At 42.9% G+C, this 14,145-nt stretch overlaps 1 protein-coding gene across 1 annotated transcript in view; it reads right to left on the reverse strand.

Moving 5' to 3' along the window:
- Positions 1-2,447: 2,447 nt before the first annotated feature.
- The window catches only part of SHISA3 (shisa family member 3), an 84,003-nt gene continuing 72,305 nt past the window's right edge, over positions 2,448-14,145 (reverse strand). The window contains exon 3 of the mRNA XM_075066750.1: positions 2,448-5,364. Coding sequence (XP_074922851.1) covers positions 4,916-5,364 — 449 coding nt within the window. The 3' untranslated portion in view covers positions 2,448-4,915. The remainder of the gene's footprint in view (positions 5,365-14,145) is intronic.

Genomic DNA, 14,145 nt, shown 5'->3' on the forward strand with positions numbered 1-14,145 from the left:
AGAATTTGGCCCAATATCCTTAATATTGCTGTCAAGTGATAGATACTAGCAAGAAGTATATCAAGAACTTTGCATTGTCAGGTTTATCAGTCCAATTCTGTTTTTTAGAAATAGTGAACAATCACAACTCCAGCAGAAGTCAATTGGAGCTGCAGATGCACAGCACCTCTGAAAATTAAATCCATAATGTGCATGAATCTGACAGTATTCAGTTACTAGGCTTGATTATCCTGTCACTTTTACTTATTTTAGACTGATGTCACTCCACTGAAGTTAGTGGAGTTAATTTACACTAGTAAAAGTGGAAGAAGACTCAAGCCCACTGTGCTCACAATGCTGATTAATCTAAATTGCAGCATTGCACTGTATAAACATATATTAACCTAATTCATTTCATGCAATTTGTTCAACGTACACCACCTAACCCCTTCAAAACAAACATCATAACTGGTCATTGAAACTACATCATAGACCTGGATGTAATTTACCTTTTATCTCTAATAAATGTATCTGATGAAGTGGGTATTCACCTATGAAAGCTTATGCTCCAATACGTCTGTTAGTCTATAAGGTACCATAGGACTCATCCAGACTAACATGGCTACCCCTCTGATACTATAATAGTTTAGGAGATTATTACAGTTTATGGATTTTTTTAGCATCCATATTGCCATAGCTATAGTTCTTCCTCTTCATTGGGAATGAAATTCACCATTCCTACACATAGCCCAAATAAATCAGATTTCGTACTGGAGAGTCTACAGAGATAGGAGAAATTCAACCTTTAAATCATAAGCAGGCTGTGATCATTATTTGAATCCATGGACTTGAATAGTGTCTCATTGCCCACACTAGGATTTTGTCACTAGCTCCACATAAATATGGATACAATAATCCAAGGACCTCTTTCCAGGCTTCCCACCTCATGTGGCATACAGGTTATTCAAAGGCCCATCTGCACAGCTGCTTCATCCACACCTCTATTTTGTCAAGGTCTAAAGGTCCCATCAAGATTCCAAGAACCTGATCCCAATCCTATATTAAAATACTCACGTGCATGAAGCTGAGCAAGTGCTTTACAGAATTAGGGCCAGAGTGTTTGACATCTTGCAGAATCGTGCCCTACGGTCAGATTTTGTGGCATAGGTGTCCTTTACTCACATTAGCTAATACTTAAACAATGAAACTACCTGTGTGAGTAAGATCAGCGTTACTAAAAGTTGCCAACTCTGTCCCTATGTTATTAATGCATTCATGGATTCATACTTTAAAGTCAGAAGGGACCATTATGATCATCTAGTCTGACATCCTGCATAACATAGGCCACAGAATTTTATCAAATCTGTGACTTGTAGTTGCAATGCAGCATACTTTAAGACAGAATCCACCACATCCCCTAAATAAGTCATTCCAGTGGTTAATTGCCTTCACTGTTTTACCCTTTTTCCTAGTCTGAATTCATCCAATTCTCAGCTTCCACTCACTGGATCGTGTTATGCTTTGTTTGCTAAATCCTCTCCTCATGGATGTACTTGTAGACCCCTATCACGTCTCCTCTGATCCATCTCTCTCTCTGACATGGTAGTGCCACTCTTAATAGTTGTGTGAACAGATCTTACAGGCTGCTTCCAAACAATGACAGAGTTAATTTACTATATAAACTCTTGGGTAATTTTTTCCAGAAAATATTTAATACTTTCTTTAAGGACCTAGTCTTGTATGCCTTTGTCATAAACAGATAGCTAAGGGTTAACAAAACAGGGACCTGGGACACCTGACCAGAGGACCAATCAGGAGACAAGATACTTTCAACCCTAGGTGGAGGGAAGTTTGGGTGTGGGTCCTTTGTTCTGTGTGTGTGTTCTTCTCTCGGGGGGTCTGAGAGAGACCAGACATTACTACAGGCTCTCTAAGGTTCTGTTCAAATAGTAAGTAGAGCATGGCATTACATTTTAATTGTTTACTCTATTTGCAAGTGAGTGGATCGGCTGGGTTAACTTTGTATGATGTTGTAGCTGTGAATTTATGTTGATTGATTCATCTTAAGTTACAGCATGAGATAATCTTTACTTTTCCTTTTTTATAAAGATTTCTTTTAGGAACCGATGTTTTTTTTTCCTTTTATTAGATAATACCACCAGGACTGGTAGGGAGATAGAGTCTTCTCTGTTTTCTTGAAGCTGTTTGCCTTTGTCAGGGAGGGAAGGGAATGCTCCCTGTATATGGTGATTTAAAAGAGTTTGGATAGTACTCACTAGGATAGCCCAGGGAGGGAAAGTCTGGGAGGCGGAAAGAAGGGGGAATGGTTTATTTCTCCTTGTGTTAAGAATCCAAGGGATTTGGGTTCTTGGGGTCCCCAGGGAAGGTTGGGGAGATCAGAGTGCCCCAAAACACTATATTTTCGGGTGGTGGCAGTGCTATCAGATCTAAGCTGGTAATTAAGCTTAGAGGAATTCATGCAGGTACCCAAATTTTGGACGCTAAGGTTCAGATTTGGGAATTATACCTTATGACAGCCTTATTCAAACAAAACTCCTGTTGAAGTCAGAATCAGGCCTTACAGGGCATTAACAGAGATGTGCAAAATTCTACCTGCCCCTTCCTGGAGAGAAGTAATTTTTTTTCTCTTTGATAAGCGAATACAATGTGTTAATTTTTTCATAATCATCATGCTAAGGGTTGGGCAAATAGACTTTTTTTAACTAGACTGGTAAATTTCATAGCAATTTTACAAGGATGTGAAATAAAGTTTTAAACTATTTTTAAATGTATCCATTATTGTATTATGATTTTAGGTGTGAATGGAAGTCAAAGTCCATACATTTTCAATATTAGCTGCATATTAGATTTAAAATGTCAAATGTATAGAATCAAGAGAATCTTCTTCCTCTTGCTTATACAGTTCTACTGCTACTACATTTCTAGTAGAAATGGCTATTGACACTTCATGTCGACAATGCAATGAAAAAATATATGAAAAGATTATGAAAAAATACAATTGGAAAACTAGAATATAAAGTAAAAAATGAAATACCTGACCATTTATTTTTAAAGAACAAAATTCCACTTAAATCTTGAGGAAAAATTAATGAAATTCAGAAAGATCCCTAGTCTGCTCCCATTGAAGTCAATCCCGTTGGCTTGAATGAGAGCAGAATCTGACAGAAGTGTATGGTAAGCAGCCACAGAAAGCAAACTTTTCTGGAGAAATGGCCCACATTTTTAATGTAAAAAAGATGGACATCATTTTAACTAAATTCCTTAATTTTATACTAATTTAAATACGCTTTTGATAATTAAACTTGCCCTAATGCCTGTGTAACGGAACCATCTATTATAATAAAATATTTCAAGAATACCTAGCACATCAGCAGATCTGGTTTGGTAAGATAAGCAAGTTCAGTGTAGCGATACAGGAAACCCAAACAGACAGAATGGCTTTATCTGTGTATAGAACTACATGAAAGATAGAGGCCCTGACTGGACTTATTTTTCGTTTCCCTTGATTTGTTATTGTGTTAACGTTCGGGGTTGGGTTGGTTTGTTTTGGTTTATATTGGTTGGTTGGTTATTTTTGGAAGGGAACAGAGGAAGAAACCTAGTCCTATAATGGGATATTGTAAATTCAAGCAGTGTAGTAAACAATTTAATATAATGATCTTTATTTTTATATACACTTTAAATTCATCAGTTATGTTAATCTGACTAGTTAACTGCATATTCAACACTGTTATAAACTATATTAAATCTGCAGCATCACAGATGTATGGATGTAAAATAGTTTGCAAAAGAACAAAATTTACTACTACTTTTAATGTATAGAAAACAAAATACAAATGTATTGACACTGTAACCAAATGAACATTGCTTAATAGGCTCATGGTTTGTGAGTGGCATTCTGTAGAGAATTACAACCAAAAATTAAAATTTCAACCAGTTTGACATAAAACAATTCAATATGACTACTAAATAATTAATGTTGTCAATGCTGTACATACATTTTAAATTACGAATTTGTCTTTACATTTTATACATTACTAATTTTACAAATAGAACTTGGAGACCACTTTGTCCAATTTGTATTTATATACATGTTGCTGAACAAAATGCTTACAACAAATTCTCCTTTAATAAAAATGCTTTGAAGTAATAATGTTTTTAGGATTTTACATAAATGATCTCTATTGTGCACGTTGTACTTTTTCCATATATAATAATCTGAATGCTGGGAGACTGGGCATGTTTTAAAGTAAACTTAAACAGTATTAAAATATTTGGCCCTATCTTTCTAATACTTTACTTTCAAAAGTAAATTTTATGCTCCCTAATCTCAGTTATATTATGTGCACTTAAAAAAAAAAAGTGATTCTGGTATCTATAATCATGGACAATTCTCCACACTCCCCATTTTTATACCTTTCTTCCGTCAACCCCAGGTCAGGATCCTGCGACCCTTACTCACCTGAGCAGTATTATTGGAGTAAGTGGGACTATTCTGGTGAGTAAACGATTGTTCAGGAGTTGCAGAATCAGGTCCCTGGTTTGTTATAACAGAGTTAATATCATTTGGACTTCAAAAGTAATTGATAACTCTTCTAGCTATGTTATTAATAATTTTATCCCAAATTGGTCTTCTACATCTCTCTGCAGAAATTCTGCACAAATTAGAATAAATTATCAAAAGGTCACTTTTTGAGAGGAATAAATGTTTAAAATGTTTCATGATCTATATGCAGTTGTGACCCAAGTACAAAGAAACTGTAAGTATTTGTACCAGTTTCTACACAATCTTGCACTTTTAAATGGGCAACTCCCCCATTCACATGGTTTTGAGTTTCATAACTACAGAACATATTAACGTGAAATATACCCTGCAGCAGGATACCGCCTATGGCTATATTACTTTTGAAAACTCCTAGCTAAAATCTGGGCAGCTCCTCTCGGTTAGGGAAGGTTCTGGTTGGAGAGGATAGGCAAAATAGGGTGATGACACCAAAAATCCAGCTGGCTGAGTTAGGTGGATAGAATGGCCTGTTTGTAAGCAGTCCGGTGTGTAAGGTGAAGGTGGAGATGCCACTAAACACCCAGATTCTGCTCTGGTGAAAGAGAACCTGCGAATGGAGCCTCCAGTAGAACTCGAACTGGTTGCAGTACTGGACTGTCTGGACGGTGTCCGGAGGCTAGTGGAGGTCAGGATCATTGGAAGAGTCTCGATCTGATAGCTTCGAAGAGAGAATCGTATTGGCTGCTGTGATGTTTGTTTAGGTCTTAAACACGTGCAACAATAAACAGCTACCAACGAACCCACAATAATGAAGGCGATGAATATGGATCCAACAATAAGGAAAGGAACGTAGATCGGCTCTGAATTAAAAAAAAAAAAAGTACATTTTAACACTCCAAAATAGCTCGTCTATTTAACTCTGCCGTTTTCAAATTCCCTCATTATTCTTAAACTCTCATCAACTACCGCGCTTGTTAAAAGGTGCTCCTTTCACGTATTACAGATAAACTGTGAACTGCATGCCAGCGGTAAGTATGATCTGATACTAAGTAACAACTTCACTGATCGTGCAATAAGCTGCATTTGATTTTTAATTAGCCTTTAATTCCTACATGCAAAAATTAAAAGTCTTTGCTGCTGACAATTTTAATAGACTAATTCCTAGTGTTACTATTTAGATCAGTATCGGAATGCTGAATGGTTAGTCCGCATGGTCCTGTTTGCTGCACGGGTATAGTTTTCAGTGGTCGGTTTGGTTTTCCCTTTGTTCAGGAATCATGCTCCACTTTTCCAACAAGTTTTTTCGGAAATTTACTCACTGCTGCAAATTATAACTGCCTGAACCTATGGCCTAACTCTTCAAAAGCTCCAGTCCCTTTTTAGGGGGCAAGTAACTTCAGAGTGAACGATTTTCAGCCAAATATCTTTAAACGCTGTTGCTGGATTACTTGTATGCTTTTATATATATTCCTGGAACCCCAGTCTGATTCTTTTTACAGTTAAAGTTAGTCACGTCTGGAAAGGAAAAAATAAAACGGCCACGGATATGGCTTTCCAGCTGCTCCTTCACTGCACGGTAACTAGCTCTTTAATATAAACTCGCCTTTTCGTTTGATGGGATTTAAATGGTTGGGCCACTCCTAAGCTGCGGGGGTGATTAAACCAGACCCGTAGTGCCAGCACGTGGGGGCTACTTCGCCACCGATCTGAACGGTTCTGAGGCGCTCTTCGGACGCCGCCGGCCGGGGAGCCGGTTTCAGTCGGCTGAAGGCCGTGGGTTTTATCCTCGCTCAGGATGCTCCAGCCTCACCGTTGACTAGTTACGAGGTATTAAACTACCCCGCCTTTGCGCGTCCTCCGCGCGGCCAAGGACCCGGTAACGCGGGTTCCCGTTTGGCTGCTCAAGAGCCCCAGTAGCGCCACTGGCTTAGCCCCGAGCGTGCTTCCCGGCCCTGGCTCTGGGGACGTGCGTGGCCGGGACTGCGCCAGACGGCGGCCCCATGGCGCTACCGCAAGAGCCCACCCAGCGGCGGGGAGTGGGCGGCGGGTGGCCCAGGCCGCTGCTGGGCAGGGCGGCGGTCTGCCCCTGCCTGGCACTAGCGCCGCAGGGAGCCCCAGACCCCGCCGCGCCGTCAGGGGGGAGCCGGACTCAGCCCCGTGCCAGTGTCGCCCTTCACCTGCCGCCGCCGCATCCCCGGCCGCCCGGTGCCTCGCTCGCTTCCCAGGGAAGTTGGCGGAAACTTTCTGTGTCCGCCCGGCCGCGTGTGAGCAGGCGGCCCACAGCAGCGGGAAGCTGGGGCGGGAGGGGACCGGGACCGCACTCCGCAGCGACCGGCCGCGCCTCACCGCCCGCGAGCCGCCTCAGGCNTAAGCTTAGAGGAATTCATGCAGGTACCCAAATTTTGGACGCTAAGGTTCAGATTTGGGAATTATACCTTATGACAGCCTTATTCAAACAAAACTCCTGTTGAAGTCAGAATCAGGCCTTACAGGGCATTAACAGAGATGTGCAAAATTCTACCTGCCCCTTCCTGGAGAGAAGTAATTTTTTTTCTCTTTGATAAGCGAATACAATGTGTTAATTTTTTCATAATCATCATGCTAAGGGTTGGGCAAATAGACTTTTTTTAACTAGACTGGTAAATTTCATAGCAATTTTACAAGGATGTGAAATAAAGTTTTAAACTATTTTTAAATGTATCCATTATTGTATTATGATTTTAGGTGTGAATGGAAGTCAAAGTCCATACATTTTCAATATTAGCTGCATATTAGATTTAAAATGTCAAATGTATAGAATCAAGAGAATCTTCTTCCTCTTGCTTATACAGTTCTACTGCTACTACATTTCTAGTAGAAATGGCTATTGACACTTCATGTCGACAATGCAATGAAAAAATATATGAAAAGATTATGAAAAAATACAATTGGAAAACTAGAATATAAAGTAAAAAATGAAATACCTGACCATTTATTTTTAAAGAACAAAATTCCACTTAAATCTTGAGGAAAAATTAATGAAATTCAGAAAGATCCCTAGTCTGCTCCCATTGAAGTCAATCCCGTTGGCTTGAATGAGAGCAGAATCTGACAGAAGTGTATGGTAAGCAGCCACAGAAAGCAAACTTTTCTGGAGAAATGGCCCACATTTTTAATGTAAAAAAGATGGACATCATTTTAACTAAATTCCTTAATTTTATACTAATTTAAATATGCTTTTGATAATTAAACTTGCCCTAATGCCTGTGTAACTGAACCATCTATTATAATAAAATATTTCAAGAATACCTAGCACATCAGCAGATCTGGTTTGGTAAGATAAGCAAGTTCAGTGTAGCGATACAGGAAACCCAAACAGACAGAATGGCTTTATCTGTGTATAGAACTACATGAAAGATAGAGGCCCTGACTGGACTTATTTTTCGTTTCCCTTGATTTGTTATTGTGTTAACGTTCGGGGTTGGGTTGGTTTGTTTTGGTTTATATTGGTTGGTTGGTTATTTTTGGAAGGGAACAGAGGAAGAAACCTAGTCCTATAATGGGATATTGTAAATTCAAGCAGTGTAGTAAACAATTTAATATAATGATCTTTATTTTTATATACACTTTAAATTCATCAGTTATGTTAATCTGACTAGTTAACTGCATATTCAACACTGTTATAAACTATATTAAATCTGCAGCATCACAGATGTATGGATGTAAAATAGTTTGCAAAAGAACAAAATTTACTACTACTTTTAATGTATAGAAAACAAAATACAAATGTATTGACACTGTAACCAAATGAACATTGCTTAATAGGCTCATGGTTTGTGAGTGGCATTCTGTAGAGAATTACAACCAAAAATTAAAATTTCAACCAGTTTGACATAAAACAATTCAATATGACTACTAAATAATTAATGTTGTCAATGCTGTACATACATTTTAAATTACGAATTTGTCTTTACATTTTATACATTACTAATTTTACAAATAGAACTTGGAGACCACTTTGTCCAATTTGTATTTATATACATGTTGCTGAACAAAATGCTTACAACAAATTCTCCTTTAATAAAAATGCTTTGAAGTAATAATGTTTTTAGGATTTTACATAAATGATCTCTATTGTGCACGTTGTACTTTTTCCATATATAATAATCTGAATGCTGGGAGACTGGGCATGTTTTAAAGTAAACTTAAACAGTATTAAAATATTTGGCCCTATCTTTCTAATACTTTACTTTCAAAAGTAAATTTTATGCTCCCTAATCTCAGTTATATTATGTGCACTTAAAAAAAAAAAGTGATTCTGGTATCTATAATCATGGACAATTCTCCACACTCCCCATTTTTATACCTTTCTTCCGTCAACCCCAGGTCAGGATCCTGCGACCCTTACTCACCTGAGCAGTATTATTGGAGTAAGTGGGACTATTCTGGTGAGTAAACGATTGTTCAGGAGTTGCAGAATCAGGTCCCTGGTTTGTTATAACAGAGTTAATATCATTTGGACTTCAAAAGTAATTGATAACTCTTCTAGCTATGTTATTAATAATTTTATCCCAAATTGGTCTTCTACATCTCTCTGCAGAAATTCTGCACAAATTAGAATAAATTATCAAAAGGTCACTTTTTGAGAGGAATAAATGTTTAAAATGTTTCATGATCTATATGCAGTTGTGACCCAAGTACAAAGAAACTGTAAGTATTTGTACCAGTTTCTACACAATCTTGCACTTTTAAATGGGCAACTCCCCCATTCACATGGTTTTGAGTTTCATAACTACAGAACATATTAACGTGAAATATACCCTGCAGCAGGATACCGCCTATGGCTATATTACTTTTGAAAACTCCTAGCTAAAATCTGGGCAGCTCCTCTCGGTTAGGGAAGGTTCTGGTTGGAGAGGATAGGCAAAATAGGGTGATGACACCAAAAATCCAGCTGGCTGAGTTAGGTGGATAGAATGGCCTGTTTGTAAGCAGTCCGGTGTGTAAGGTGAAGGTGGAGATGCCACTAAACACCCAGATTCTGCTCTGGTGAAAGAGAACCTGCGAATGGAGCCTCCAGTAGAACTCGAACTGGTTGCAGTACTGGACTGTCTGGACGGTGTCCGGAGGCTAGTGGAGGTCAGGATCATTGGAAGAGTCTCGATCTGATAGCTTCGAAGAGAGAATCGTATTGGCTGCTGTGATGTTTGTTTAGGTCTTAAACACGTGCAACAATAAACAGCTACCAACGAACCCACAATAATGAAGGCGATGAATATGGATCCAACAATAAGGAAAGGAACGTAGATCGGCTCTGAATTAAAAAAAAAAAAAAGTACATTTTAACACTCCAAAATAGCTCGTCTATTTAACTCTGCCGTTTTCAAATTCCCTCATTATTCTTAAACTCTCATCAACTACCGCGCTTGTTAAAAGGTGCTCCTTTCACGTATTACAGATAAACTGTGAACTGCATGCCAGCGGTAAGTATGATCTGATACTAAGTAACAACTTCACTGATCGTGCAATAAGCTGCATTTGATTTTTAATTAGCCTTTAATTCCTACATGCAAAAATTAAAAGTCTTTGCTGCTGACAATTTTAATAGACTAATTCCTAGTGTTACTATTTAGATCAGTATCGGAATGCTGAATGGTTAGTCCGCATGGTCCTGTTTGCTGCACGGGTATAGTTTTCAGTGGTCGGTTTGGTTTTCCCTTTGTTCAGGAATCATGCTCCACTTTTCCAACAAGTTTTTTCGGAAATTTACTCACTGCTGCAAATTATAACTGCCTGAACCTATGGCCTAACTCTTCAAAAGCTCCAGTCCCTTTTTAGGGGGCAAGTAACTTCAGAGTGAACGATTTTCAGCCAAATATCTTTAAACGCTGTTGCTGGATTACTTGTATGCTTTTATATATATTCCTGGAACCCCAGTCTGATTCTTTTTACAGTTAAAGTTAGTCACGTCTGGAAAGGAAAAAATAAAACGGCCACGGATATGGCTTTCCAGCTGCTCCTTCACTGCACGGTAACTAGCTCTTTAATATAAACTCGCCTTTTCGTTTGATGGGATTTAAATGGTTGGGCCACTCCTAAGCTGCGGGGGTGATTAAACCAGACCCGTAGTGCCAGCACGTGGGGGCTACTTCGCCACCGATCTGAACGGTTCTGAGGCGCTCTTCGGACGCCGCCGGCCGGGGAGCCGGTTTCAGTCGGCTGAAGGCCGTGGGTTTTATCCTCGCTCAGGATGCTCCAGCCTCACCGTTGACTAGTTACGAGGTATTAAACTACCCCGCCTTTGCGCGTCCTCCGCGCGGCCAAGGACCCGGTAACGCGGGTTCCCGTTTGGCTGCTCAAGAGCCCCAGTAGCGCCACTGGCTTAGCCCCGAGCGTGCTTCCCGGCCCTGGCTCTGGGGACGTGCGTGGCCGGGACTGCGCCAGACGGCGGCCCCATGGCGCTACCGCAAGAGCCCACCCAGCGGCGGGGAGTGGGCGGCGGGTGGCCCAGGCCGCTGCTGGGCAGGGCGGCGGTCTGCCCCTGCCTGGCACTAGCGCCGCGCTAAGAGGCGCCAGATCCCCGGCGCGCCGGGTGTAGGGGCGGAGCCGGACTCGCCTCGTGCCAGTTGTCCCTTCACTCCGCCGCCCGCGCATCCCCCCGCCCCGGGTGCCACAGACTTTCCGCTCAGCCTTCCGTCCCCCCCTCCCAGACCGGAAGTTGGCGGAAAACTTCTGTGTCCCGCCGGCCGGCGGTGAGCGAGGCGGCCCCACTCAGCAAGCGGCGGAATGACTGAAGGCGGGAGGGGACCTGCGGTGACGGCACTACCGCAAGCGACCGAGCCGCAGCCTCCACCGCCACGCGAGCCGCCTAAGGCTCTAAGCGCGCCCAGGAGGGGAGACTTGGGTCCAGCTGCCGTCTCCAGGCTCGGGCCTCGCGCTGTCCTTCATGCCGCAGCACTGGAGCGTCACGGCCACCGAGGCAGTTCAGAGGAAACCTCGGCGTGCGGTGGTGCGGGCCAGAGCAACTCGAGGCGTGCTTACCGGCTGTTCAGGCTGTACTGGGGCTGGAGCGGCTCGCGGTCGTCGTTAGGTGGCAGCCGCCTGCTCGCAGCCGGCCCCAGGAGGTGGCCAAGCAGGAGAGCGCAGGGGCTGTAACGTCGTAAACCGCAGCAGATGAGTTGGCAGCTCACGGGCGTGAGGTTCGAAGTCCTCCGGGCACTGGAAACCCTCGTGAAGCGGGCCGTGCCGGCACAGCGTGCATACTCTGCCCGGCGCGGGCGTGGGGCGGACGCGCCTCCACCCAGGAAGCCCAGACAGTCGTGCAGCCAGCACCCGGTATCATGGCGACGGTCCGGGGCCGCCGGGTCCGGCGCAGACCATGCTCGGCGCCGCTAGCCCGCCTCACGGGCCGCGGCAGCGACTTCTCTAGCGCACATCCAGGCGCGCCGCGGGCGAGACTAGCGGGGCTGCCCCCGCCGGCAGCGCTGGACTCGCGCTCGGGCTGCTGCTGCTCCGCTCCCGCCCGGCTCATAGCGGCCCCCGGCGCACCGCGCCCATGGGGGGCCGGGGGAGGCAGCTCTTCTGAGCGCAGCCCTCCCTTGCTGGGGGAGGACGCTGAGCTCCCGGTCACTGCTCGCCCCTCAGCCCTGACTGTCTGGGGGAGCAGCTGGAGCCGCGCGCAGAGCCCCTACTGCCTGCGACTTCTCTAGACCCCCTCCCCCCTTCCCAATTTCCCCAGCTCCCCAGGTACATGCTGTTGGCAATTTAGTCATTGGTTGGACATTTGAATTGAAACATTAATACACATTTTAAAGGCATATACAGTGTATGAGGAAATACTTGTGCCTGAGAAAGTAAAATGGGTTAGAAAAGTCTGCACAAAGACTAGCCAGGGCTGTCCGGGGGCGGGGGGTGCAAGTGGGGCAATTTGCCCCGGTCCCCACAGGGGACCCTGCTAGAATATAGTCTTCTATACAATTGCAACTTTTTTTATGGAAGGGGCCCCCGAAATTGCTTTGCCCCAGGCCCTGTCAATCCTCTAGGCAGCCCTGAGACTAGCTTCCTCATATAGCTGTTATTTATGACAACTTCAGCAGGCTTGTTTCAGCTATATTAACCTACCTAATAATTTCAAATTATTATTAATAAGCAAGGTCTGAATGAGTTCTCCCATGACAGCTAGAGATGAGCCAGCTGTGGGTGGAAAGGCTTCAGGACCAGACTGAATTTACATGAACACACCTACTCTGCTCAAATATCCAGCAGGGCAGAGCTGTGCTGCTTAAGTGAACAATTTTGCCTGGTGTTGGGTTACAAATCACTTAAGTATTAAATGTGGGGGATCATTAAATGTTGTTATTCCCTCAGTGCTTAATTTGTGCAAGGGCTTGCCAGGGCTCGGTCCCAGCACCTCTAGGCTTGGCAGTGCATACCCCTGGGACCTCTGGGCTTGTCACATCAGTTACAAAAGTAACAAACGTGCTTGAGCCCCAGCACCTCTTTCATTACAAATTAAGCACTAGTCATCCTCAGCTGAACTGCCCTTGCTAAGCAGGAGGTTTGGATGCCATATCCTAGTTTAGAGAGAGAGGGTGCGGTACAGGTGTTTTGCTTGGTGGTGTGAGATCTGCCTAAGAGTCACAGGCACTATTTGACTTGCCTCTCTGTCCTGTTTAGAGAGAGAGCTGATTAGGCTTCATAAAGAGTCTTTTGGTTTGTTAAATGGTCACTAGAGCTGAAATCACTGGTAATCAGGTCTAAGTGCTTAGACCTGCTGTGGGACAGTGATACTGTGGAAGAGACAGCCTAGCCTGCACTAGCAGCAAGGTTCCCTCACTGAGAGCTGGGTGGAACCTCGAGAGACTGACTGGCAGTTGTCACAGTGGCAGGTGGCAGCAGAAGGTGAAGGTACAGGGACATTGAGGATGAAGTGGTAGAGTGAATGGTGGCACGACAAACAACAGTGGCCAGAGCATTGGACTATGTTTTAGTGACTATGCTCCAGAATGCTAGATCTGTGACTGGGAAACTTATATAAATATACCAGTACGTTTCCTAGTAGGCCAAGATTTTTAAAATGCATTATTTTCCAAGGTCATTATCTCACATCATTGGTATCTCAAGAGGTCATTATCTTGGGAAGTTTCTGTACTAAACTTGATTATTATAATTATTTTTTATGTAAGAATGGCCATATTGGATCAGACCAACATGCAGAAAGCCTTATAAGGCAGTCACTGTCAAAGCCAATTTTAGAAGAACTTAAACTTAATGAGGCTGTTAAGAATGCTGGAAACACAACTCAGTTTATAGAAAAAAGAACAAGGAGTACTTGTGGCACCTGAGAAACTAGCAAGCAAGAGATACCACCCACTATAAACTGGAGGCCAATTTTAAGTGCATTGTCATTTGTTAATTCTGAAGTTGGACAGAAATTAAAAGGTACAGTGACTGGAGTGAAATCCCTGCAAGCTGCATGGACACTTTTCAAAGATACCATAATAGGCCTAACTTAAATGTATACCCCAAATTAAGAAACACAGTAAAAGAACTAAAAAAGAACTACCATGGCTTAATAACCATGTAAAAGAAGCAGTGGGAGATAAAAAGGCATTTTTTAAAAAGTGGAAGTCAAATCCTAGTGAGGTAAATAGAAAGGAGCA

This window comes from Chelonoidis abingdonii, chromosome 5 (genome assembly GCF_003597395.2).
Source record: "Chelonoidis abingdonii isolate Lonesome George chromosome 5, CheloAbing_2.0, whole genome shotgun sequence".
NCBI lineage: Eukaryota > Metazoa > Chordata > Testudines > Testudinidae > Chelonoidis > Chelonoidis abingdonii.